This window comes from Leucoraja erinacea, chromosome 11 (genome assembly GCF_028641065.1).
Source record: "Leucoraja erinacea ecotype New England chromosome 11, Leri_hhj_1, whole genome shotgun sequence".
NCBI lineage: Eukaryota > Metazoa > Chordata > Chondrichthyes > Rajiformes > Rajidae > Leucoraja > Leucoraja erinaceus.
In genome coordinates, this window is record NC_073387.1 from 49,951,294 (window position 1) to 49,978,678 (window position 27,385).

General features: G+C 47.3%; 1 protein-coding gene across 3 annotated transcripts in view; it reads right to left on the bottom strand.

The window, feature by feature from the left end:
- Positions 1-27,385, bottom strand: part of jade2 (jade family PHD finger 2) — a 152,854-nt gene that overhangs the window by 13,156 nt on the left and 112,313 nt on the right. For all 3 annotated transcript variants that reach the window (XM_055643236.1, XM_055643235.1, XM_055643234.1), the window contains 2 exons: positions 20,264-20,381; positions 7,272-7,400 (listed from right to left, as the gene is read on the bottom strand). In XM_055643236.1, the coding sequence (XP_055499211.1) occupies positions 7,272-7,400; positions 20,264-20,381 (247 nt within the window). The remainder of the gene's footprint in view (positions 1-7,271; positions 7,401-20,263; positions 20,382-27,385) is intronic.

Genomic DNA, 27,385 nt, shown 5'->3' on the forward strand with positions numbered 1-27,385 from the left:
ATTAATTAAATAAATCTCGAGTCGAAAAGGCTGCATCACTAATGGCGACCCTGATCCACCAGATTTCTTTTTGGTTCATTAACTTTCCTTCAGGAACTCTACCCCATACCTACCTTCTCCCCATATCCCCTGGCTCCGTCCGCTATCTTTAAGAGCTCTATCTAACTCTCTCGTGAAAGCATCCAGAGAATTGGCCTCCACTGCCTTATGAGGCAGAGAATTCACAACCCTCTGTGTGAAAAAGGTTTTCCACATCTCCGTTGTAAATTGCTTACCCCTTATTCTTAAACTGTCGTCCCCGGTTCTGGACTCCCCAAACATCGGGAACATGTTTCCTGCTTCTAGCATGTCCAAACCCTTAATAATCTTATATGTTTCAATAAGATGCCCTCTCATCCTTCTAAATTCCAGAGTATACAAGCCCAGCCGCTCCATTCTATCAACATATGACAGTCCCGCCATCCCGGGAATTAGCCTTGTAACCTACGCTGCACTCCCTCAATAGCAAGAATGCCCTTCCTCAAATTTGGAGATCAAAACTGCACACTATACTCCAGGTGTGATCTCACTAGGGCCCTGTACAACTGCAGAAGGACTTCTTTGCTCCAATACTCAACTCCTCTTGTTTTGAAGGCCAACATGCCATTTGCTTTCTTCACTGCCTGCTGTACCTGCATTAGTTTCCCATCTAGTTTTAATTGGTGGCAAATATGGTAATATGGGCAGGATTAACAAACTCATTGGCTGGCTCCGTCCTGGGGGCGGGGTTGGATTCATGGGAGGTGGTCTTGGAGGGGGGGATGCTCCTCAAACTGCGGAGCATCCTGGACAATACAGCTCACCCCCTCCATGACACAATGGTCAACCTGAGGAGCACCTTCAGAAACAGACTGGTTCCACCAAGATGCAGCACAGAACACCACAGGAGATCCTTCTTCCTTGTGGCTATCAAACAGGACAAATCGTCCCCCTTCTGTAGTGGGGTAGTGATGTAGACTGACTGACTCCCCTCCCCCTTCCCCAATATTTGCACATCCCCAATCCTTTCCACTTTAATTTCATGTTTCATGTATTTTGTGTTTTACGACTGTTGGCAGATCAATTTTCCTCCTAGTATCTATCGTATCATATTATATTAACTCCCCATAAAAGACACAAAGTGCTGGAGTATCATCTCTGGAGAATATTTATAGGCCACCTTTTGGGTCGGGACCCATCTTCAGATTGAAATGACACTCACTCCCTTCACCAACTATCAATGGACAATGGATGGCCCAGTGGCGCAGCTGGTAGAGATGCAGCCTTGCAGCGCCAGAGACCCAGGATCGATCCTGGCCTCGGTTTCTGTCGGTGTGTTGCTCCCTGTGGCCGTGTGGATTTCTGCCGGGTGCTCCGGTTCCATAAATTCATAAGTGATCGGAGCAGAATTGGGCCATTCGGCCCATTAAGTCTACTGTGCCATTCTATCGTGGCTGATCCATCTCTTCCTCCTAACCCCATTCTCCTGCCTTCTCCCCAATACCCCTGACACCCGTACTAATCAAGCATCTATCTATCTCTGCCTTATAAACATCCATTGGCTTTTCCTCCCACATCCCAAAGATGTGCGGGATTGAAGTTTGATTGATCTTTGCAAATTCCCCCCAAGTGCGTACGGAATGGGTGAGAAAGTGGGATAACATGGAACTGATGTGAGCGGGTCGGAATGGACTTGGTGGGCCGAAGGGCCTGTTTCCATGCTGTATCTCTAAACTAAACTAAACCAGAGACCGCCGTGTAAATAATGACAGCAACATAGACCAGAGCTGTACATGCCAGAATTTTGTAATGACAGCGCAGTGTTTCTACTGCTGCTGTTAAAACTACTAAATCCTCCCATCCTCCACCATTTAAACTCAGTACTGGACGCAATGTTGTTTGTCTAACGCACTCTTGTGCTGTTTGGAGTTTTTCTTGGCCTGGCACCTGAAATTCCTGTCTACTGACAGCAGATGTTTGGGTGTGTTGAACAAAACTGGGGGAACATGAAGTTGCAGCGACAGTTTTAACAAATGCTTTGCTTTACTGATCCCAACAGGGCATTGCCTGCAGAGTCCCTGCAGGTAGACCTCTCTCTGTTACTGTTGCCCTTGGTTGGGGATTAGTTTGGTTGCCTATTTCCTTCCTGCGGCCTGCTTTCTCTTCCTGGGAAGCGGTTTAGACGCTGGGCAGCGGGTGAGGTGCCAGGTTGCTTGGTATTTCCTCAGTCAGAACGCAGTTTGTTTGGATAGGTGTTCCAGCGATGTGCTTGTGGTGAGGAGGGGGAAGCTCTGACCTAGTGAGGAAGGAGAGGCAAGGAACTGCAGATGCCGGTTCAACAAAAGGAAGAGAAAAAGTGCAGATGCCGGTTCAACAAAAGGAAGAGAAAAAGTGCAGGAGTAACTCAGCGGGTCGGGCAGCATCTCTGGCCAACATGTGTCGAGAGGAACTGCAGACTTCGGCATGTCCCCGACAACTCTCACCAACGTCTGCAGAAGCATCTTATCGCGATGCATCAGAGCTTGGTTCATGAACAGCTCCAATCAGGACCGCAAGAAACTGCAGAGAGTTATGGACGCAGCCCAGACCATCACGCAAACCAACCTCCCTTCCATTGACCCCATTTATACCTCGGCAAGGCCAGCAGCATAATCAAGGAAGAGTCGCACCTTGGCCACTCCCTCTTCTCCCCTCTCCCATTGGGAAAAAGGCATAGAAGCGTGAAAACGCACACCTCCAGTTTCAGGGATAGTTTCTTCCCAGCTGTGATCAGGCAACTGAACCATCCAACCACAACTAGAGAGCTGTCCTGAACTACTATCTACCTCATTGGAGACCATCGGACCATCTTTGATTGGACTTTACTGGCTTTATTCCCTTATCGTGTATCTGTACATGTAATCTGTACACGTAATACATCTCGATTGTAATCTTGCCTTGTCTTTCCGCTGACTGGTTAGCACGCAACATAAGCTTTTCACTGTACCTCGGTACATGTGACAATTAACTAAACTATGCTAGCTCGGCCCAGAAACGTCACTCACGCAAAAGCAAGACCTCATGCTTAAATGACTACCGTTCAGTGGCCTTGACATCCACCATCATGAAATGTTTTGAGAGGCTAGTTATGCCTCTCAAAACACATTAAATCCAGTCTCTGCAGCGACCTTGACCCACTGCAGCTCGCCTAAAGCACTCACTGGCCCTACACTCATCCCTAGAACACCTGGATGAAGACAGGCACCTACGTCAGATATCTATTCATGGACCATAGCTCTGCCTTTAATACCAGTACACCATCCAAGCTCATCACCAAACCCACGGCACTTGGTGTTGGCACTCATCTCTGCCGCTGGATCCGCAACTTGCTGACCAACAGACCCCAATTGGTGAGCAATGGGGACCCGGCGTGATGGGACTGTCGTCAGGGACAGTGGGGGATGCGGTGTGCCGGGGGAAAGTGGGGCACTCGAGTTTAGAATCCTCTGCCCAGGGGGATAAGTCTGTGTTTGCTTGTTCATTTGCTCCGCTGAAGGCGCTGTGTACACGGCAGCCAACCAACAGTCACTTGTCTTTTACTTTTTATTTTCACTTTTAGTCTCATGTTTTTGTGTACTTCGTGTGTTGTGACTGTCGGCAGACCAATTTCCCTCCGGGGATGAATAAAGTTTTATCGTATCGTAAATCATCCTCCGCGATAATCCTCAACAACAGTGTTCCGCAAGGCTGCATTCTCAACTCCCCTTCTTTACTCCATCTAGACACACCATTGTGAAGCCACAATGTACAAATCTCATTCAACTTTCAAAGTCGAAGCCGGCACCACCATTGTGGGCCGGATAACAAATAATGATGAGACGGAGTACGCCAATCTTTCACTCATTGTCAGCAAGACAAAGGAGATAGTGATCGACTGCAGGACGCGATGGGAAACACATACCGCAGTTTGCATTGACGGTGGCGAAGCAGAGATGGTTGAAAACTACAAATTCTTAGGAGTCAATATCACCAACAACTTCACCCATATTGAAGCAACGCCCAAGAAAGCACACCAACGCCTCTACTTGCTTGGAAGGCTTAGGAAGTTTGGTATGTCCCATACAACTCTCACCAACTTCTACAGATGCACCAAAGAAAGAATTTTAGCAGGGTGGATCAGCTTTGGAACAGCTCCATCCAAGACCGCATGAAATTGCAGCGAATTGTGGACGCAGCCCAGACCATCACACGAACCAACCACCCTTCTATTGACTCAATTTATACCTCACGTTGCCCCAGCAAGGCCAGCAGGATGATCAAGGACGAGTCGCACCCCGACCACTCCCTCGTCTTACCTCTCCCAGGCAAATGGTATAGAAGTGTGAAAACGCACACATCCAGATTCAGGGACAGTTTCTTTCCAGTTGTTATCAGGCAACTGAATCACCCCACCACAACCAGAGAGCGGTCCTGAACTACTATCTACCTCTTTGATGACCCTCGGACTATCCTTGATTGGACTTTGCTGGCTTTACCTTGCACTAAACGTTATTCCCTTATCATGTATCTATACACTGTAAATGGATTGATTGTAATCATGTATTGTCTTTCTGCTGACTGGTTAGCACGCAACAAAAGCTTTTCACTGTACCTTGGTACATGTGACAATAAACTAAACTGAAAGCCTCCTTTTTCTCCACAGATTCTGCCAGACCCACTGGGTTACTCCAGCACTTTGTGTCTATCTCTGGAGAACATGGCTTGGTGACATTTCCGGTCGGGACCCTTCTTCAGACTGACTGCAGTCGGAGGTGAGAAAGCTGGAAGAGCGGAGGGGGGCGGGACAAAGCCTGGTAAGTGATAGGTGGAGACAGGTGAGGGGAGTTTTGATTGGCTGATGGTTGGACAAAGGTTAGAGGTGAAAGGACAAAAAGTGTGTGAGATAAGATCTGCAGTTCCTCGTATCTCCAACTGGGGTTCAAATAAGAGACCACGGCTCCATAACAGGAGACTCTGATTTACGGACTGTTCCCAGGGACACATTCGGAGACGGACATCAAGTTGGAAGGTCATCAACTCGGTGAAATACGCTCTTTGGTCTGCCCGAAACTTGTTGACCTCCCGGATGAGAGAGGTGTCCGTCGGGGAATGTTGCCGATGGTCTACTCCAGACTGCAGGAGTACGTGCTGAGGGACGCACTGAAGCTCGGTGCAGCCAACGCCAAGGCTCTGTGGGGGAGGACCACAGTCTAGGGCCCTTCCGCTGCTGGACATTGGGGGGTAGAGTCCGGTGGGGACACCCCTCAAACCAGGGAAAAGATATCACCCCGGGGGGGCCACATGAAGTCACGGTAGCCAGGCGGAAGAGGGCTCTGCCCGAGCCGGCTGCGTGCCTTTTTTTCCGGGGTTACGTCCGTGCCCGGGTGATACTAGAAAAGGACTACGCGCTGTCCACCGGCACCCTGGGGGATTTCCGGGATTGCTGGCAGGGGGTGGAATGCATCCTTAATAAGGATGGTGATATAGTTGTATAATAGTTGATTGTAGTATTGAAGTATATTTGTTTGACTTGTACTATGGTGATGGGGTTTGTTTTGATTTATTTCATACTGTACATATTATGATAAATAATTGATTAAATTATTTTTGGTTAATAAAATAATAATAATAATAATAACAACAATAACAATAATAATAATAACAATAATAATAATAAATAACAATAAATAAATAAATAATTTATTTAAAACATTTTTTTTAAAGATTGAAAGAAGAAAAAGGGCCAAATAAGCGACAGGAGTGATAGATATATTGATATAATGCAAATGAATGTATGTGCAGCCACTGAGAATGTCAGAAGCATTTGGGCACTGTTCTTGTTTTGTATATATTTTTTATTATTCTGAATAAAGTCTATTTTTTGGAGGGGAAGAAAATACATCAAATATAAAGCCAGAGGTTGGAGTATAGTTGGAAGGGAATTGGGAGGGGGGGCGGGGGGGGGGTATGGAGAAATGGGTGTGTCATATGTGGAAAACAGGGAGAAGAAGTGGGAAAATAGGAGTGGGGGTGAGGGGTGTTTGTTGGTTAGTTACCTGGAACGTGGAGAATTCAATGTTGCTATCGCTGGGTTGTAATCTACCTAAGTGGAATGTGAGGTGCTGTTCCTCCAGTTTGTGTGTGGCCTCACTCTGGCAATGGAGGAGGCCCAGGACAGAGAGGTCACTGTGGGAATGGGAATCGGCGATGTCCGGGGGCCCACATCGGGAACACCGGATGCAGAAGGTGAGGTTGTTTTGTGCAGGGGGATGTGAGATGCTACTGAAAGGCGGGCACAGTATCGCAGCGGGTAGAGCTGCTGCCTCCCAGCGCCAGAGACCCGGGTTCCATCCTGACCTTGGGTGCGGTCTGTGTGGAGTTTGTACGTTCTCCCTGTGACCGCATGGGCTTTCTCCCACATCTCAAAGACGTGCGGGTTGTAGATTAATTGGCTCCTGTAAATTGCCCCCTAGTGTGTAAGGAGCGGATGAGAAAGTGGGTTAACATAGAATTAGTGTGAATGGGTGATTGATGGTATGGACACTGTGGGCCGAAGGGCTTGTTTCCATGCTGTATCTCTAAACTAAACTAAACTAATCCGGGGATGGGAAGAGGGTGGGGATTATTGGACATAAGCGCACTTGATATGTGGGAAGTCTTGTAAACTTTACGAGAAGGATTCCAGGAATGAGTGGGTTAGCATATGATGCCCTGGGCCTCTACTCTCTGATGTTTAGAAGGTTGAGGGCAGACCACATTGAAACGTACAAAATAATGAAAGGCACAGATACGAGTGGATGTGGAAAGGATGTTTCCACTGGTGGGAGAGTCTAGGACCAGAAGTCATAGAACTAAAGGGTGCTCTTTTAGAACGGAGGTGAGGAGGAACTTCTTTAGAGGGTGGCGAATCTGTGGAACTCAACGCCACAGAGGGCTGTGGAGGCCAAGTCAGTGGATATTTTTAAGGCAGAGATAGACAAATTCTTGATTTGAACAAGTGTCAAAGGTTATGCGGCGAAGGCGGGAGAATGGGGTTAGGAGGCAGAGATCAGCCATGGTTGAATGGCAGAGTGGGCCGAGTGGCCTAATTCTGCTCCTGTAACTTGGGACCGTGTGAACCAAGCTGACACCTCACCCTGGCCGCACCTTCCCCCTGTGCAGCCTCCCATTCCCATGGCAACACCCGGTGGATGTGCTATTGTTTACAAGCGGCAGTGAACGTGAAGATGACTCACCAAACTGCTTGAGCAAGGATCGCGATTCACTTGTTAACTTGCCTTTCCTCTCATGGCTGCCCTTTGGTCTGCTCTTCCCACGCTCCTTCCGATCACTCAGTTTGCCTTTGATTTTTTTCCCGGAATATCCTAGGACAGAAAATCCGAGAGAGAATTTCCCAAAAAATCCTTGGATAGATGCTGTAGTTAATTAACGGGGAGGGAATTAAGGCCTGGTGCGGAAGTTTCGTTTCAGCACAGAAACAGGCCCTTCAGCCCACCCAGTCCGCGCCGGCCAGTGATCCCCGCCCACTTAACATTATCCTACACAATTTTTACATTTATATCAGGCCAATTAACCTACAAACCTGTACGTCTTTGGATTGTGCGGGGAAAGCCGAAGATCTCGGAGAAAACCCACGCCGGTCACGGGGAGAACGTACAAACTCCGTACAGACAGCACCCGTAGTCAGGATCGAACCCGGGTCTCTGGCGCTATAAGGCAGCATCTCTACTGCTGTGCCATTGTGTGGCTGAGTCGGATCCAGGGTAACACAAAAGATAGACACAAAATCCTGGAGTAACTCAGCGGGTCTTAGAGTCAGACAGCATGGAAACAGGCCCTTCGGCCCAACTTGCCCATTCCGACCAACGTGTCGCATTGGCACATTGACTCTCCATGTACCTGTCTAACTGCTTCGTCAACGTTGCGATAGTCCCTGCCTCAACTACCTCCTCCGGCAGCTCGTTCCATACACCCACCCACCCTTGATGATTACCCCTCAGATTCCTATCAAAATCTTTCATCCCTTCACCTTGAACCTATGTCCTCTGGTTCTTGATTCCCCAACTCTGGGCAAGAGACTCTTGTGTGTCTACCTGATCTATTCTTCTCATGATTTTGTACACCTCTATAAGATCAAGTCTCAGGCAGCTTCTCTGGAGACCAATGGATGGGTGACGTTTCGGGTTGGGACCCTTCTTCAGACAACCTTGGTCAAACAAATCCTTCACAGCAAAGGGGTTACACTCACTGATGTGATACATTACTTAGCTTGAGAGTGTCAACTACCACAGCCCTGGGATCTGAACTTAGTTACACTGCTGTGGGGAGTATTGAGCAAAGCTAGTGAAGGGAAGTTATAGGAACCCTGTTGTAGGAATGATGTTGTTAGGCTGGAAAGGGCACAGAAAAGATTTAAGAGAGTGTTGTCAGGAACCTGAGCTATAGGAAGAGGTGGAACAGGATAGACCTTATTCCTTGTAGCACAGGAGGGTGAGGAATGATCTTCTAGAGGTGTAATAAGATCATGAGAGGAATAGATCACGTAAATGCAGGTAGTTAAAAATGCTGGAGAAACTCAGCGGGTGAGGCAGCATCTATGTATCGAAAGACTAGGTGACATTGCCTATTGAAGAAACGTCACCTATTCCTTCGCTCCATAGATGCTGCCTCACCCGCTGAGTTTCTCCAGCATTTTTATCAACCTTCGATTTTTTCAGCATCTGCAGTTCCTTCTTAAACAGGTAAATGCAGAGTATTTTACCCAGAGTAAATGAAAATCGGGGACCAGAGGACATGGGTTTGAGGGGGGAAAAGATTTAGGAGGAACCTGAGGGGTAACTTTTTTTACACTTAGGGTGGTGGGTGAATGGAACGAGCTGCCAGAGGAGGTAGTTGAGGCAGGTACTATCACAACGTTTAAGAACCATTTAGACAGGAACATGGACCGGACAGGTTTCGAGAGATATGGGGCAAACGCAGGCAGGTGGGACTAGTGTGGATGGGGCATGTTCATCGGCGTGGGCAAGTTGGACCGAAGGGCCTGTTTCCACGCTGTGTCACTCACTCTATGACTCTCAGTCACTCCACTGGACTATTTGACATTTCGGGTCGAGACCCTTCTTCAGTCTGAAGAAGGGTCACGACCCGAAACCTCACCTATTCCTTCGCTCCAAAGATGCTGCCTCACCCGCTGAGTTTCTCCAGCATTTTTGTCTACCTTCGATTTTTCCAGCATCTACAGTTCTTTCTTAAACCTCTGGATTATTTCATAACCCTCTTCGTAACTGGAAACCCAGGGGTAGGTTGGCTGTCCATCAATTAATGGGAGAACTATGGAATTGTTTTCAATGTTACTTCAGTCAAAAGTTGACGCATTTCCGAATGCCATTTGCAGTAGTGTTGTCCAATAGTAGCATACAGTCAAGTCTGAAAGCACAAACATTGTGGGCCGAAGGGCCTGTTCTCCTGTGCTGTATTGTTCTATCTAACATAACGTTGATGCGCAGCACACAGTTCAAATTGCAAATCATTTGTAAACCAGTGGTGCACCAATCAAGAAGATTTTCAGTAAGGATTTCATTTTCTACCTGGGATATATGAGACACTAACGCATTCCTTTGCCTCTTGAGATTGTGCAACTGGCTGCCTCAAACTGCTCCGAATTCTCTCACAGGGACCGACCAGACAAACTGAAAACGTCACTGCGTGGAGTTGCAAATGCAGATGACGCGCGCCCACCAGTTTAGACAGCCGCGCGCCTATCTCTGCAATCAGCTTCAGTCCCGCTGAAAACAAAAGGCACGACCAGAGCTGTGTCCTGCGTCACCCAGAACTTTCCAGCTGCGACCTGGCACATCCACAACAGCAAGGCAAAGAATGGAGTTAACACATTCAGTGCACTCCCTGGGTGAGCTGGCGAGGGACCGTGGGCTTAATGGATTTTTCGTAAAGCAGAGATACTGTAGGTAAGATTCTTGATTAGCACGGGTGTCAGGGGCTATGGGGAGAAGGCAGGAGAATGGGGATAGGAGGGAGAGGGAGATCAGCCATGATTGAATGGCTGGAATAGACGTGAAGGGCCGAATGGCCTAATATTGTTCCTTTCACTCATGACAAGCTTAAAAGGGTGCAGAAAAGAGTTACGAGGCTGTTGCCAGGACTAGAGAGCGTGCGCTATAGGGAGAGGTTGAGTAGGCTGGGTCTCTATTCCATGGAGCGCAGGAGGATGAGGGGAGATCTTATAGAGGTATACAAAATCATGAGAGGAATAGATTGGGTAGATGCATAGAGTCTTTTACCCAGAGTAGGGGAATCGAGGATCAGCAGACATAGGTTCAAGGTGAAGAGTAAAAGATTTAATAGGAATCCGAGGAGTAATTTTTTCACTCAGAGGGTGGTGGGTGGATGGAACAAGCTGCCAGAGGAGGAAGTTGAGGCTGGGACCATCCCATAGTTTAAGAAACATTTGGACAGGTACATGGATAGGACAGGTTTGGAGGGATATGGACCAAGCGCAGGCAAGTGGGACTAATGCAGCTGGGACATTGTTGGCTGGTGTGGGCGAGTTGGGCCGAAGGGCCTGTTTCCACACTGTATCACTCGATGACTAAGACCATTAGCATGAACTGTGACACCTTCTGCAGAGATGAGGTGAGATTGGATTTGCTGGGTATGCTCGGCCCATAAGCTCATGTTCTTATGAATTAGGCCATTCGGCCCATCAAAGTTACCCCGCCAATCAATCATGGCTGATCTATCTTTCCCCATCAGCCACATTCTCCTGCCTTCTCACCATAACCCCTGACACACGTACTAATCAAGAATATATCTATCTCTGCCTTAAAAATATCCATTGACTTGGGACTCCACTGCCCTCAATGTATTCCACAGATTCACCACCCTCACTAAAGAAATTCCAGCTAGTTAGTCATACATTGTGGAGACATGCCCTTCAGCCCAACTCATCCATGCTGACCATAAGGCATGATCTAAGCTAGATCTAACCCATTTGCCTGGGTTTGGCCCGTATCCTTCTGAACCTGGCTTAGTTTAGTTTATTGTCACTTGCACCGAGGTACAGTGACAAGCTTTTGTTGCGTGCTAACCAGTCAGCAGAAAGGCTACACATGATTACAATCAAACCATCCACATTGTAAGGATACATGATAAAGGGAATAACGTTTACTGCAAGATATAGTCCAATAAAATCCAATTAAAGATAGTCCGAGGGTATCCAATGAGCAAAACACAAAGTGCTGGATAAACTCAGCGGGTCAGGCAGCATCTGTGGAGGGAACGGACAGGCGGAGGAGATTCAGGTCAGGACCCTTCTCAGTCCGAGAAAGATACTGCCTGACCTTTTCCTCACAAATGCTGCCTGACCCGCTGAGTTCCTCCAGCACTTTGTGATTTGCACGAGATTCCAGCATCTGCAGTTCCTTGCACCGTCCACTAAACCTCTCCTATCCATGTGCCTGTCCAAATGTCTTTTAAAGTAGCTATACAACCTGCTTCAACTACTTCCTCTTGGCGGTTCGTTCCATACATCCACTGCCCCATTTGTGGAAAGGTTGCCCCTCGGATTCCTATTAAACCTTGCCCCTCATCCTCAGCCCAACGAGCCTTCACCGATCACATCCATTCACACTGGTTGCATCTTATCTCACTTTCTCATCCACTCCCTACACACTAAGGGCAATTTTTACAGAGGCCAGTTATCCCGTAGTTCCATGTGCAGGAAAGAACTGCAGATGCTGGTTTAAATCGAAGGTAGACACAAAATGCTGGAGTAACTCAGCGGGACAGGCAGCATCTCTGGAGAGTAGGAATGGGTGACGTTTCGGGTCGAGTCCCTTCTTCAGACTGATGTCAGGGGAGCTGGCGGTGCAGAGACGAAATGTAGTCGGAGACAGCAAGACTGGCCGGAGAACTGGGAAGGGGGAGGGGATGGAGAGAGAGAGAGAGAGAGAGAGTGAGAGAGAGAGAGAGAGAGGGAAAGCAAGGGCTATTTGAAGTTAGAGAAGTCAATGCTATCCAAGCGAAATAGAGAAGTCTACGTAAACCCGCATGTCTTTGGGATGTGGGAAGAAACCGGAGCACCCGGAGGGAACCCACGTGGTCAATGAGAGAACGTGCGAACTCCACACGCAGGCAGCACCCAATGTAAGGATTGAACTCGAGTCTCTGGCGCAGTGAGGCAGCAGCTCTACCAGGGGCACTTCTGTGCCACCCTGAAAGCAAAGAAAAGCCTCTGAACAGGAATTTCAGGAACATCTTAAGGGAAAAGAGAGATTGGGAGGGTTAAGGAGAGGTCAAAAACCGAGGGCTTTGTAAGTCACTGATACATTGAGAATGTATCTCTACCTTGCACACAGCTAACAACGGCCTGAGTCCTTTATCATGGTTATTTTTTTGCATATCTTACATTCATTTGTTCTATATCTCTCCACATCATCGTCTATATCTCTCGTTTCCCTCTCCCCTGACTAAGTCTGAAGAAGGGTCTCAAACAGATACGTCACCCATTCCTTCTCTCCAGAGATGCTGCCTGCCCCGCTGAGTTACTCCAGCATTTTGTGTCTACCTTTGGCTTAAACCAGCATCTGCAGTTCCTTCCTACACAATAGAGAATTGGTGCTGGGCCTTCTTCCCTTTGTCTCTTCCTGTACTGTTCAACACGCCAGTTTAGTCCTCTCACCATTGCATCAATTGTGGCCAGAAGCAGCAACTGACCATGGGACAGCTTAGGTTTAGGGTTGTTATTGTCACATGCACTGAGGTACAGTGTAAAGCTTTGTTCTGCTGTCCAAAGAGATCAGATGGTACTGTACATAAATACAATCAAGCCAAACTCAAGTACAATGGATAGAGCAAAGGGGAAGATACAGAGTGCAGAATATAGTTCTCAGAATATAGAAACATAGAAAATAGATGCAGGAGTAGGCCGTTCGGCCCTTCGAGCCTGCACCGCCATTCAATATGATCATGGCTGATCATCTAAAATGAGTACTCTGTTCCTGCTTTTTCGTCATGGCTGATCATCCAACTCAGTATCCCGTACCTGCCTTCTCTCCATACCCCCTGATCCCCTTAGGCACAAGGGCCACATCTAACTCCCTCTTAAATATAGCCAATGAACTGGCCTCAACTACCTTCTGTGACAGAAAATTCCAGAGACTCATCACTCTGTGCGAAAAATGTTTTTCTCATCTCGGTCCAAAAGACTTCACCCTTATCCTTAAACTGTGACCCCTTGTTCTGGACTTCCCCAACATCGGGAACAATCTTCCTGCATCTATAGCCTGTCCAACCCCTTAAGAATATAGCAGTAGAGTTGCTGCCTTACAGGGAATGCAGCGCCGGAGACCTGGGTTCGATCCTGACTACGGGTGCTGTCTGTACGGAGTTTGTACGTTCTCCCCGTGACCTGCATGGGTTTTCTCCAAGATCTTCGGTTTCCTCCCACACTCAAAAAACATACAGGTGTGTAGGTCAATTGGCTTGGTAAATGTCAAAATTGTCCCTAGTGGGTAATAGGATAGTGTTTAAGAAGGAACTGCAGAAAATCGAAGGTAGACAACAGTGCTGGAGAAACTCAGCGGGTGCAGCAGCATCTATGGAGCGAAGGAAATAGGCAACGTTTCGGGCCGAAACCCTTCTTCAGACTGATGAAGGGTTTCGACCCAAAACGTTGCCTATTTCCTTCGCTCCATAGATGCTGCTGCACCTGCTGAGTTTCTCCAGCACTTTTGTCTACAATAGGATAGTGTTAATGTGCGGGGAACGCTGGTCGGCGCAGACCCAGTGGGCTGAAAGGGCTTGTTTCTGCGTTGTATCTCTAAACTAAATAAATCTGTTGCACAGACAACGTCTGTAAGATATTACGGTCGTGGCATATCGACAGAAACAGACATAAGTTTCAGTCAAGCAATTGCCAGCATTTGTCTTCAATATCTTTCAAAAGTACACTGCGTGTGCTCACACATATCCAATGTCCGCAATGGGGTAGAGGTGAATCGGGCAGTACCCTAGCTTATGGAAGGGCCGTTTAGAAGACTGATAACAGAGGGGAAAGAAGCTGTTCCTGAGTCTGGTAGTGAGAGCTTTGAAGCTTCCGTACCTTCTGCCGGACGGGAGCAGGGAGAAGTAGGAATGACCGGGGTGGGACAAGTCTTTGATTATGTTGGCTGCTATTCGGAGGCAGTGTGGTGTAGATGGATGTCAGTGGTGGGGAGTCTAATCTATGTGACAGGCTGGGCTACATCTACAGCATATGCCTTGCATCAGACTCACATCTTAATGGTTAGGAAATGTTTTAAAATATCGTGGAATATTTATCAGCCCACTGAATGACCGGGGATTTGGTTTAGTTTAGTTTTGAGATATAGCGCGGAAACATGCCTTCTGGCCCACAGTGTCCGCGATAACCAGAGGTTACCCCGTACACAAGCACTATCCTACACTCACTGGAGCCATAGAAACATAGAAAATAGGAATAAATAGGAATAGGAAAATAAAAATAGGTGCAGGAGTAGGCCATTCGGCCCTTCGAGCCCACACTGCCATTCAATATGATCATGACTGATCATCCAACTCAGTATCCCATACCTGCCTTCTCTCCATACCCCCTGATCCCTTTAGCCACAAGGGCCACATCTAACTCCCTCTTAAATATAGCCAATGAACTGGCCTCAACTACATTCTGTGGCAGAGAATTCCACAGATTCGCCACTCTCTGTGTAAAAAAATGATTTTCTCACCTCGGTCCTAAAAGACTTCCCTCTTTTCCTTAAACTGTGACCCTTTGTTCTGGACTTCCCCAACATCGGGGATAATCTTCCTGCATCTCGCCTGTCCAACCCCTTAAGAATTTTTTTCTCAAGAGACAATTTACAATTTTACTGAAGCCAATTAACCTACAAACCTGTACGTCTCTGGAGTGTGCGGTGGAAACCTAAGCAGGTCACGGGGAGGACGTGCAAACTCCGTAGTCAGGATCGAACCCGGGTCTCTGTCGCTGTAAGGCAGCAACTCTACCACTGCGCCACCGTGCTGCCCTTGGCTGCAGTCTCTAGCCTCCAGAGCTCTTGACTCTAGTCAGTAGCTGCTCAAGTCAACCAGCGGTGAAATCGTGAGCTTCAATCTGTCATAACCGCCGTTTCAATACTGTCTCTCGCACAAACTGTACTGAAGGAATTCCCCTTCATTTGTTTGTGCCTAGGTTTTGCACCTGGGGTTTTTTTTTAATACATAAAGTCCCCACAGCATTTAGAGCATTTTGTCCAACATCCAATGCAGAACACCACAGATCTGCTGCTCAGTCTTTCTCCACCAACAGCTGCAAGGTCCAGTGTATGGAAGGCAATGACTGTCCAATACTGACCTGAAGTCAGCTGTTAAAGGTCAGATACAGTGTGCAACACTAGTTCGCCCGGCCAGACAAATAAAGTCCTTAAACAAACTACTTCTTTACAAAACTGTTGCGAGCAGGCCAGGAAACTACAAAAGACTTGACTCAGATTAATACACAGAGGGATTGCCCCTCACGAACCACACATTCCACTTCCCTGCAACAGAAGTCATTTAGAAAATCTATACCAGAACTTGGCGATGGGAAAGTTAGAGCTGCTAAGACAACTTCAAGGCAGTTATACTGTCGTTCAGATCACTTACCCTAGTTCGCCTACCACAGTACCACTTCTAAACCAGTTGTTGTTTGCCTGGGCATTTTTAACCACAGTCTCATCTAGCTTATTAAATGATCCCCACAGATAAACCTCCTGTCTTTGTTTAAGAAGGAACTGCAGATGCTGGAAAATCGAAGGTACACAAAAAAGCTGGAGAAACGCAGCGGGTGCAGCAGCATCTATGGAGCGAAGGAAAAAGGCAACGTTTCGGGCCGAAACCCTTCTTCAGTCTCCGTAGATGCTGCTGCACCCGCTGAGTTTCTCCAGCTTTTTTTGTGTAACCTCCCATCTTTATTTGGCATCGTAAATATTAATACAAGCAGGAGTAGACAATACAGTACTGGAACCAGCTCTACCGATGAATAAGATCAGGTCCTCACTCTGGCGCAGCGGTAGAGTTGCTGCCTTACAGCTCCAGAGACCAGGGTTCGATCCTGACTACAGGTGCTGTCTTGTATGGAGTTTGTACGTTCTTCCCCGTGACCCGTGTGGGCTTTCTCTGGGATCTCCGGTTTCCTCCCACATTCCAAAGACCTACAGGTTTGTAGGTTAATTGGCTTCTGGAAATTGTAAATTGTCCCAAGTGTGTGTGGGATAGAACGGGTGTACGGGTGATCGCTGGTCAGCACACACTCGGTGGGACGAAGGGTCTGTTTCCACCCTGTACCTCTAAACCTAAAACTAATCTAAAACTGAAATAAACTAAAAGTAAATGCTCAGATCCTGCCAAGCTTTGGGTCAATGATATTTCATCAGAAACCTTGTACCAAGACTTGCATCCATCCTGATCTGTCGGGAGAGACTGGGCAAACTAGGAAATTATTCCTTGGAGTGCAGGAGGCTGAGGGGTGATCTTATAGAGGTGTATAAAAACATGAGGAGAATAGATAGGGGTGAATGTAGTCTTTTCCCCAGGGTAGGGGAATCAAGAATAAGAGGACATTGGTTTAAGATAGAAACATAGAAACATAGAAATTAGGTGCAGGAGTAGGCCATTCTTGGCCCTTCGAGCCTGCACCGCCATTCAATATGATCATGGCTGATCATCCAACTCAGTATCCCGTACCTGCCTTCTCTCCATACCCCCTGATCCCCTTAGCCACAAGGGCCACATCTAACTCCCTCTTAAATATAGCCAATGAACTGGCCTCAACTACCCTCTGTGGCAGAGAGTTCCAGAGATTCACCACTCTCTGTGTGAAAAAAGTTCTTCTCATCTCGGTTTTTAAAGGATTTCCCCTTTATCCTTAAGCTGTGACCCCTTGTCCTGGACTTCCCTAACATCGGGAAACAATCTTCCTGCATCTAGCCTGTCCAACCCCTTAAGGATGTTGTAAGTTTCTATAAGATCCCCTCTCAATCTTCTAAATTCTAGAGAGTATAAACCAAGTCTATCCAGTCTTTCTTCATAAGACAGTCCTGACATCCCAGGAATCAGTCTGGTGAACCGTCTCTGCACTCCCTCTATGGCAATAAAGATGAGGGGGAAAGGGTTTAATATGAACTAGAGGGGCAACTTTCTCACAAAGAGGTAGTGTGTGTGTGGGATGGGCTGCCAGAGGAGGTAGTTAGGGCAGGCACTACCACGTTTAAGAAATACTTGGACAGGTACGTGGAAAGGAAAGGTTTAGAGGGAAATGGGCCAAATATCATGAGAGGAATAGATCGAGGAAATGCATAGAGTCTCTTACCCAGAGTAGGTGAATCGAGAACCAGAGGACATAGTTTTAAGATGAAGGGGAAAAGATTTAATAGGAATCTGAGGGGTAGCTTTTTCATACAAAGGGTGGTGGGTGTATGGAACAAGCTGCCAGTGGAGGTAGTTGAGGCTAGGACTATCCCAACGTTTAAGAAACAGTTAGACAGGTGCATGGATAGATAGGACAGATTTGGAGGGATAGGGACCAAACGCAGGCAGGTGGGACTAGTGTAGCTGGGACATGTTGGCCAGTGTGGGCAAGTAGGGCCAAAGGGCCTGTTGCCGTGCGGGATGGCTCTATGTATGAATTGATGTTGGCAATATTAATTCACCAGATTGACCTGAAACATCCAACACTATTGCTTCATCAGTAAGGTACGACCCATTGAAATTCCCATGTTCTTAGCGCAGTTTTAAGAAACTTTTAAGTTTGCTTCACGGTTATAAAACAAAACCTTTTATTGAGTGCTTAATTGTTGTACATTTGTAAAGAACTCATTCATGATTATTCAGGATAGAAGATTCGACTTTAGCCAAGGAGGACTCTCTCGAACTTCTACAGGTGCACAGTAGAGAGCATGCTGACCGGTTGCATCGTGGCTTGGTTCGGGCAACCTGAGCGTCCAGGAGCGGAAAACGCTGCAAAAAGTAGTAAACACTGCCCAGTCCATCATCGGCTCTGACCTCCCTACCATCGAGGGGATCTATCGCAGTCGCTGCCTCAAAAAGGCTGCCAGCATCATCAAGGACCCACACCATCCTGGCCACACACTCATCTCTCCGCTGCCATCAGGTAGAAGGTACAGGAGCCTGAAATCTGTAACATCCAGGTTCAGGAATAGCTGCTTCCCCACAGCCATCAGACTATTAAACACAACCTCAAACAAACTATGAACTATAACAGCCTACTGCACTTTATCTGTGTATTTATGTGTATATATATATATATGGTATATGGTCACACTGATCTGATCTTATCTGTATTTATGCCTAAAATATTCTGTCCCGCTGTAGCAAGCAAGAATTTAATTGTCCTATCTGGGACACATGACAACGACACATGGTACATGACACATGACAACGACACATGGTACATGACACAAGACATGACTCTTGACTCTACTGCCTTCCATCACAGTGAGGGATGTGGGGAATCTGTTGTGGTGTTATGTTAACTTGTATGTAGTTGCGTACCTTGTTGCGTTTTTAGTATGGCTGCATGGTAATTCGCATCTCACTGTACCTTGATTGTACACGTGACAATAAAACCTATTGAATCTTCGCACCTTTTCATGTTACAGCAGGGTTTGCAAAAGGGCCAAGAAGCAACAGGAGTGTTACCAGAAAATGTGCAAACATTCCTCTGTGCTCGCCTCGACCTTGTACAAAACTCTTGCATTTATAAAGAAAGTTCAAGGATGTGGACATGATAACACAGGAACAATCAATGGAAACTCCCAGGTTTGTTCACATCCCGGCCAAAAAAATCATTCCTCATTCAACATGACAACAAATCCCCCAGGCATTTAAGACGTACACAAAAATGCCGGAGTAACTCAGCGGGACAGGCAGCTTCTCTGGAGAGAAGGAATGGGCGACGTTTCGGCTCGAGACCCTTCTTCTGTGGAGAGGATGTTTCCACTAGTGGGAGGGTATAGTTTCAGAGGTCATAGACTCAGAGTTAAAGGACGTTCCTTTAGGAAAGAGATGAGGGGGAATTTCTTTAGTCAGAGAGTGGTGAATCTGTGGAATTCATTGCCACAGAAGGCTGTGGAAGCCAAGTCAAAGGATATTTTTAAGGCATAGATAGATTCTTGATTGGTACGGGTGTCAGGGGTTATGGGGAGAAGGCAGGATAGTGGGGTTAGGAGGGAGAGATAGATCAGCCATGATTGAATGGCAGAGTAGACTTGATGGGCCGAATAGCCTAATACAGCATCTGTAGTTCCTTCCCACACATTCCTACAGGTATTTAACCTAGTGCTGTGTATGGGATTATGACATGGGCACATCGCTTGCCTCCATAAATACAACAACTACACTTCAATATACTTTAAGCCATCAACAAAATAGGTTCATAAGTGATAGGTGCAGAATTAGGTCATTCGCCATATCAAGTGTACTCCGCCATTCAATCATGGCTGATCTATCGTTCCCTCTCAACCCCATCTCCTGCCCTTCAAATTCTTAAGGCCAAAGAGCCCTTCCGATCATGTCTGACCAATTTGATTGCATCTTTGAATTAGACTTTACTTTAGAGGTATGGTGCAGAAACAGGCCTTTCAGCCCACCTAGTCCGTGCCGACCAGCGACCCCCACACATTAACACTACCCCACACACACAAGGGACAATTTCACATCTAGACCAAGCCAATTAACCCTCAAACATATACGCCTTTGGAGTGTGGGAGGAAACCGAAGTTCTCGGAGAAAACGCACACAGGTCACGGGGAGAACATAAAAACTCCGCACAGACAGTGCCCGTAGTCAGGATCGAACCCGGGTCTCTGGAGCTGGAAGGCAGCAACTCTACAGCTGCAACACCTTCGATCATTGCAAAATGCAATCTGTCTCTCCCTCCGAAAGCCAGAAACTAGTCTGATTTTTGTTTGGTGGGTAAGCTGGCATAAGGAGCTGACAGTGGAATCCTGTACTCAGCATTGTTGCCAATAATCTGCCCTCCTGACCCATTCGGCAATTAAAGCAGAGTTTGCTGTAAATTCACTTTGTGCTATTGAAGTGTGCCCTAGTTCTTCCAGTTCTGATTTTTGTTTCAGATTCGAGCAACTAAGGTCTCCTTTAACCCTGTGGAACAGAGACGCTTGGTTCATCAGAGTCCTACCTCGATAGAGATTTTCTTCTATCAGTTTAGTTTGATGGTGGAATATTTGTTCCTGGAGCCTGGAGACTGACCGCTTCATTTTCTCTCTCCGCGTCACCATGTAGCAAAGATTCCTAACCTGTTAAATCGGACAAATATATTATTACCCCCTTGTAGACTTCATTGCGAAAATATCAAGAGCACCACAAGCTTACAAGTCCGCATGAAAAACTGTTGGACTGGACAGAAAATAGTGGCCCTGGTCAATAAACAGGTAAAAGGCCTTCACACAACTCGGCAGCGTTTCTGAAAACGTTCGATCATCGAGTCGAGGCGTACAACATCATGAGAGGAATAGAGCGGGCAGACACACGGAGTCTCAGGGGAATCGAGAACCAGAGGACATATGTTTAAAGTGAGGGGGGGGAACCTGAGGGGTAATGTTTTCAAGCAAAGGGTGGTAGGTGTATGGAAGGAGCTGCCAGAGGAGGTCGTTGAGGCAAGGACTATCGCTACGTTTTAAGACTGACTGTTGAAGCTCTGGATTAACAGAGACCAGGAAGCTGATGCCTGTGACAAGTGACCGAAACTTGGAGGCAAAAGGAAATTAAAGTAACCGTGGGGAGGCACGGTGGCGCAGCGGTAGAGTTGCTGCCTGACAGCGCCAGAGACCCGGGTTCGATCCCGTCTACGGGTGCTGCCTGTACGGAGTTTGTACGTTCTCCCCGTGACCTGCGTGGGTTTTCTCCGAGATCTTCGGCTTTTTCTGAGATCTTCGGTTTCCTCCCACACTCTAAAGACGTACAGGTTTGTAGGTGAATTGGCTTGGTATAAAATGTCAAATTGTCCCTTGTGAATGCGGGGTAGTGTTAATGTGCGGGGATCGCTGGTCGGCGCGTACTCAGTGGGCGAAGGGCCTGTTTCCGCGCTGTATCTCTAAACAAAACTAAACTAACGAGCAGAGGGAGCAATATAATATACAGCTTCCACTTTGAAATTTACTGTGAAGCAGCACTCAGTACTTAATAACAATTTAACTTCAGCGGGAAAAGCATGCAGTTGGTTAATAATAATGCCTCAGTGCAGCAATAAATAAGCAACAAGTGTAATAAAAAATCTGTAGCACCAGCATAATAATTAATTAACTGTAACTCTGTAATGATGTAATTATAGAACTGCTATGATATATAAATATTTGCTTGTAGTGACAACACTGATGATCAGTAGTTTGGTTTAGGTTAGAAATGTTCATGTGTTCCAGGAGCAGAATTAGGCCATTCGGCCCTCAAGTCTAGTCCGCCAATCAATCATGGCTGATCTATCTTTACCAATCAACCCCATTCTCCGCAAAACCCTCTGACACCCGGACTAATCAAGAATCTGTCAAACTCCGCCTTAAAAGTATCCATTGCCTTGGCCTTCAGTGGCAATGAATTCCGCAGATTCACCACCCTCTGATCCTAAAGAAATTCCTCCTCACCTCCTTTCGAAAGGTAAATCCTTTTATTCTGAGGATATGGCCTCTGGTCCTAGACTCTCCCTCTAGTGGGAACATCCACTCCACGTCCAAATACAGGGTGGAAACAGGCCCTGCGGCCCAGACAGTCCATGCCGACCAACAATCACCCCGTACACTCGTTCTATCCTACGCTCCAGGGAGAATTTACGGAAGCCAAGTAACTTGGACACCTGTGGAGTGTGGGAGGAAACCGGAGCACCTGGAGAAACCCCACGCGGTCACGGGGAGAACGCACAAACTCCGTACAGACAGTGATTCTAAAAAGGCGGCACACTGGTGCAGCTGGTCGAGTCATAGAGTGACACAGTGTGGAATCTGGCCCTTCGGCCCAACTTGCATGTTCCAGCTACACTAGTCCCACCTGCCTGCACTTGGTCCATATCCCTCCACACCTGTCCTATCCATGTACCTGTCTACCTGTTTCTTAAATGGTGGGATAGTCCCAGCCTCAACGACCTCCTCTGACAGCTTGTGTCATACATCCACCACCCTTTGTGTGAAACAATTACCCCTCAGATTCCTATTAAATCGTTTTCCCCTTCACCTTAAATCTATGTCCTCTGCACCTCGATTCCCCTACTCTGGGCAAGACACTCTGTGCATCTACCCGATCTATTCCTCTCATGATCTTATATACATCTATAAGATCACCCCTCATCCTCCTGCGCTCCAAGGAATAGTCCAAGTCACTCAACGCTGCCTATAGCTCAGACCCTCTAGTCCTGGCAACATCCTTGTAAATCTTCTCTGTACCTTTCCAACTTGACAACATATTTTCTATATCAAGGTGCCCATAACTGAACACAATGCTCTACATTTGGCCTCATCAACGTCCTATACAACTGCAACATGACCTCCCAACTTCTATACTCAATACTCTGACTGATGAAGGCCAATGTGCCAAAAGCGTTTTTGACCACCCTATCTACCTGCGACTACACTTTCAAATAACCATGCACCTGCACTCCTAGATCCCTCTACTCTACAACACTCCCCAGAGGCCTATGATTCACTGTGTAGGTCCTGCACATGTTAGACTTCCTAAAATGCAACACCTCACATTTTTCTGCATTAAATTCCATCAACCATTCCTCAGTCCACCTGGCCAATTGATCCAGATCCTGCTGCAATTTTTCACAACCATCTTCACTATCTGCAAAACCACCCAATTTTGTATCATCTGCAAACTTGCTAATCTTGCCCTGCATGTTCTCATCCAAATCATTGATGTAGATCACAAACAGTAACGGGCCTAGCACCGAACCCTGAGGCACACCACTAGTCACAGGCCTCCAGTCCGAGAAGCAACCTTCCACCATCACCCTCTGCTTCCTTCCATGGAGCTAATTTGCTATCCATTCCACTATCTCTCCTTGGATCCCATGAGATCTAACCTTCCAGAGCAGCCTCCCATGAGGAATCTTGACAAATGCTTGACTGACGTCCATGTACATGACAACATCTACTGCTCTGCCCTCATCGACCGTTTTTGGTCTCATCTTCAAAAAGAGCTTGTGCCTTGTGGTGCCAGAGACCCAGGTTCAATCTTGACCTCAGGTGCTGTCTGCACGGAGTTTACACGTTCTCCCTGTGACTGTGTGGATTTCCTCTGGGTGTTCCAGGTTCCTCCCACTTCCTAAAGATATGCGGGTTTGTGGGATAATTGGCCCTTTGTAAAATCGCCCCAAGTGTGTCAGGAGTGGGTGAGGAAGTGGGACAACATGGAACTAGCGTGACTGGCTGATCGATGGCCGGCGTGGACTCTGGGCTGAAGGGCCTGTTTTCATGATGTATTTTGTCTCTTGTTGTATCTTTCAATCCATCAGGACTGACCAACGACACTCCTCCCACCTTGTTTTGTTCGCCCCCTCTTTTTATAATGCCCCACATGAATGTGGCCCCATTTCTCCAATGCCCCTGTCCCCCTTTCCTCCTCCCCTTCCCCCTAGATTTCTTCTGCTGCCTTCATATTTTGTGCTTCATCTCTCCTTTTCTCACAGCCTTTTGCCTTCCCATCTCTGGCCTTTGTCCACGCATATGGTAATCAAACTCTCATTCATCTGCATCTACCTATCGCTTGCCAGGCGTGGTCCTGCCCCAACCTCTCTTTGCCAGCTTTCTCCCCCCCCCCCCCCCACTAAATCAGTCAGAAGAAGGGTCCCGAACCGAAACGTCACCCATCCATGTTCTCTAGAGATGCAGCTGAGTTTAGTTTCATTTACTTTAGAGATACAGCACGGAAACAGGCCGTTCGGCTCACACCGGCCAGCGATCCCCACACACAAACACTATCCCACACACACTCGGGACAATTTACAATTAAACCAAGCCAATTAACCAACAAACCTGTACATCTTTGGAGTGTGGGAGGAAACCGGAGCACCCTGAGAAAACCCACGTGGTTACAGGGAGAGCGTACAAACGCAGTACAGACAGCACCCGTAGTCAGTATGGGAATTGGGTCTTTGGCGCTGTGAGGCAGCAACTCTACCGCTGCACCACTGTGCCCCCCCACCCCCCCCAAGTACTTTCTGTCCTTTTGTGTAAACCAGCATTTGTAGTTCCTCGTTTCTACATTTAAACTAAGCACTACACTACCACCTAGTTTAGAATCAAGCATGGTGGCCATGGTAGAGTTGCTGCCTTACAGCACCAGAGACCCAGGTTCGACCCTGACTACAGGTGCTGTCTGTGCAGTTTGTACGTGAGTTTCTGCGCGAGTTTTCTCCGAAATAGACAATAGGTACAACAGTAGACCATTCGGCCCTTCGAGCCAGCACCGCCATTCAATGCGATCATGGCTGATCATCCACAATCAGTACCCCGTTCCTGCCTTCTCCCCATATCCCTTGACTCCGCTATCTTTAAAAGCTCTGTCTAGCTCTCTCTTGAAAGCATCCAGAGAACCAGCCTCCACCACCCTCTGAGGCAGAGAATTCCACAGACTCACAACTCTCTGTGTGAAAAAGTTTTTCCTCAACCTTGTTCTAAATGGCTTACCCCTTATTTTTCAACTGTGGCCCCTGGTTCTGGACTCCCCCAACATCAGGAACATGTTTCCTGCCTTTAGTGTGTCCAAACCCTTAATAGTCTTATATGTTTCAATAAGATCCCCTCTCATCATTCTAAATTCCAGAGTATACAAGCCCAGCCGCTCCATTCTATCAACATATGACAGTCCCGCCATCCCGGGACTTAGCCTGGTTTCCTCCGACACTCCAAAGATGTACTGGTTTGTAGGCTAATTGGTTTGGTATAATGTAAAACTGTCCCTAGAGTGTGTGTGTGTAGGGTAGTGCTAATGTGCGGGGATCGCTGGTCGGTGGGGGCTAGGTGGGGTAGGTGGGCCGAAGGGCCAGTTTCTGCACTGTGTCTCTAAACCAAACAAAAACGCATACATTCTATGCCAGCTCTCCTTGTGCATCACCCACGGGCTTTTCTCTCATTCAGTAATTGCCAAATAACTATTGCCTAAGTGACATCGAGGACATGGACATTTGCTTTTCATTACAAAGTTAGTAATTAAATGTAACGAGCCATAACATCCTGTGTCTGATCTTTGGACCACATATAATATCATTAAAAAAAGACGCTCATCTGACTGATCCCATTCCATCCACAGAGGACACGACAACATGTAGTTAGTTATCTGACATTTACACTTTTTAGTTAGGAAACTAATGGGAAACCCCCATTCAGCCTGTGATTTTCTGATGTGGTCCCACTTAAATAAATTCTCCAGAAGGCAGATTTCATAAGTCCATAAATTCATAAGTGATTGGAGCAGAATTTGGCCATTCAGCCCATCGAGTCTATTCCGACATTCAATCACGGCTGATCTACCTCTCCCTCCTAACCCCATTCTCCTGTCTTCTCCCCATAACTTCCAACACTGGTATTGATCAAGAATCTATCTATCTCTGCCTGAAAAATATCCACTGACTTGGCCTCCACAGCCATCTGTGGCAAAGAATTCCACAAATTCGCCACCCTCTAACAAAAGATTCCCACAGCACGTTGCATTAAATTTGGGAAAGGTTTCATGTCATCAAAGTCACTTCCGCAACCCCTCCCCGTCCCCTCATCCCGCCCGCAGCCTTAGCTCCACAGCACGGTTTGGGAACTGCTCCATCCAAGACCGCAAGAAATTGCAGGGAATGGCGGGGGCAGGCCAGGCCATCACACCAACCAACCTCCCTTCCATTGACTCCATCTCCACGTCACCCTGCCTCGGCAAGGCCAGCAGGGTAATCACGGACCAGTCTCACCCCGTCCACTCCCTCTTCTCCCCTCTCCCATCGGGCAAGTGGTACAGAAGTGTGAAAACGCACACCTCCAGATTCAGGGACAGCTGTTATCAGTCAACTGAACCATCCTATCACCAACTAGAGAGCGGTCCTGAGCTACCACCTACCTCATTGGGGACCCTCGGACTATCTTTACTGGACTTCTTCTTGCATTAAACATTATTCCCTTTATCCTGGATCCTTACACTGTGGACGGCTCGATTATAATCACCCGTTGTCTTTCCACTGACTGGATAGCACGCAACAAAAAACTTCTCACTCGGTACACATAACGATAAACTAAAGTAAACCGAAAAAACCCCACCCCCTCTCCTCACCACCAGCGAAACCCTCCCCCTCTCCCCTCACCACCATCCCCCACTCATCAGCAAGATTCTAAGGAACGACAACCACCATTGAGTTGATGACATAGGGACTGTGGGAGGAACATTACGTTGAGGAGCAGGGGGAAGTAAATCAAAATAAAAGATAAGGGAAATGAATCACCAATTCCACTGAACTGAACACTTCCCCTGGTTCCAAACAGACTGTCACGTCTTGACACTATTTCATTCTTCGACTTATTGGGAATTATTTACAGCTATTGCCAGCCCTTTGTCAAACTAACGTACGTCAAGACAGTCCGAGAGTCACCAATGGGGTAGATAGTAGTCCAGGACTGAAGAAAGGTCTCAAACCGAGACGTCACCTATTCCTTTTCTCCACAGAGATGCTGCCTGACCCGCTGAGTTTAGAGCCTGTCCCACCTGGCAATTTTTTTTTCTCGGCGACTGCGAAATCCGGTGGCGACGAGAGAAATGTTGCGACACTTGAGGAAAGGCCGCACGTCAATACCTCGCCACGCCGGGACTTTTTCGGCGACCTGACACGTCAGTCAATGATGCCGGCAGTCGCCGAAAAGATCGCTAAGTGGGGGACAGGCCGCTTACCCCAGCTTTTTGTGTCTGTCTTCCAGTGGTTCAGGACTGCTCCATACCACAGGTACACGAAAATGCTGGAGAAACTCAGCGGGTGCAGCAGCATCTATGGAGCGAAGGAAATAGGCAATTGCCTATTTCCTTCGCTCCATAGACGCTGCTGCACCCGCTGAGTTTCTCCAGCATCTGCAGATTTTCCAGCATCTGCAGTTCCTTCTTAAACACCTGGTCCATACCACAACCAGAGACTATTGGACTATCTTTGATCGGACTTTACCTTGCACTAAACCTTTTCCCCTTATCATGTATCTATACACTGTAAATGGCTCAATTGATAATCATGTGTTGTCTTTCTGCTGAATGGATGGCACGCAACAAAAGCTTTTCACTGTACCTCGGT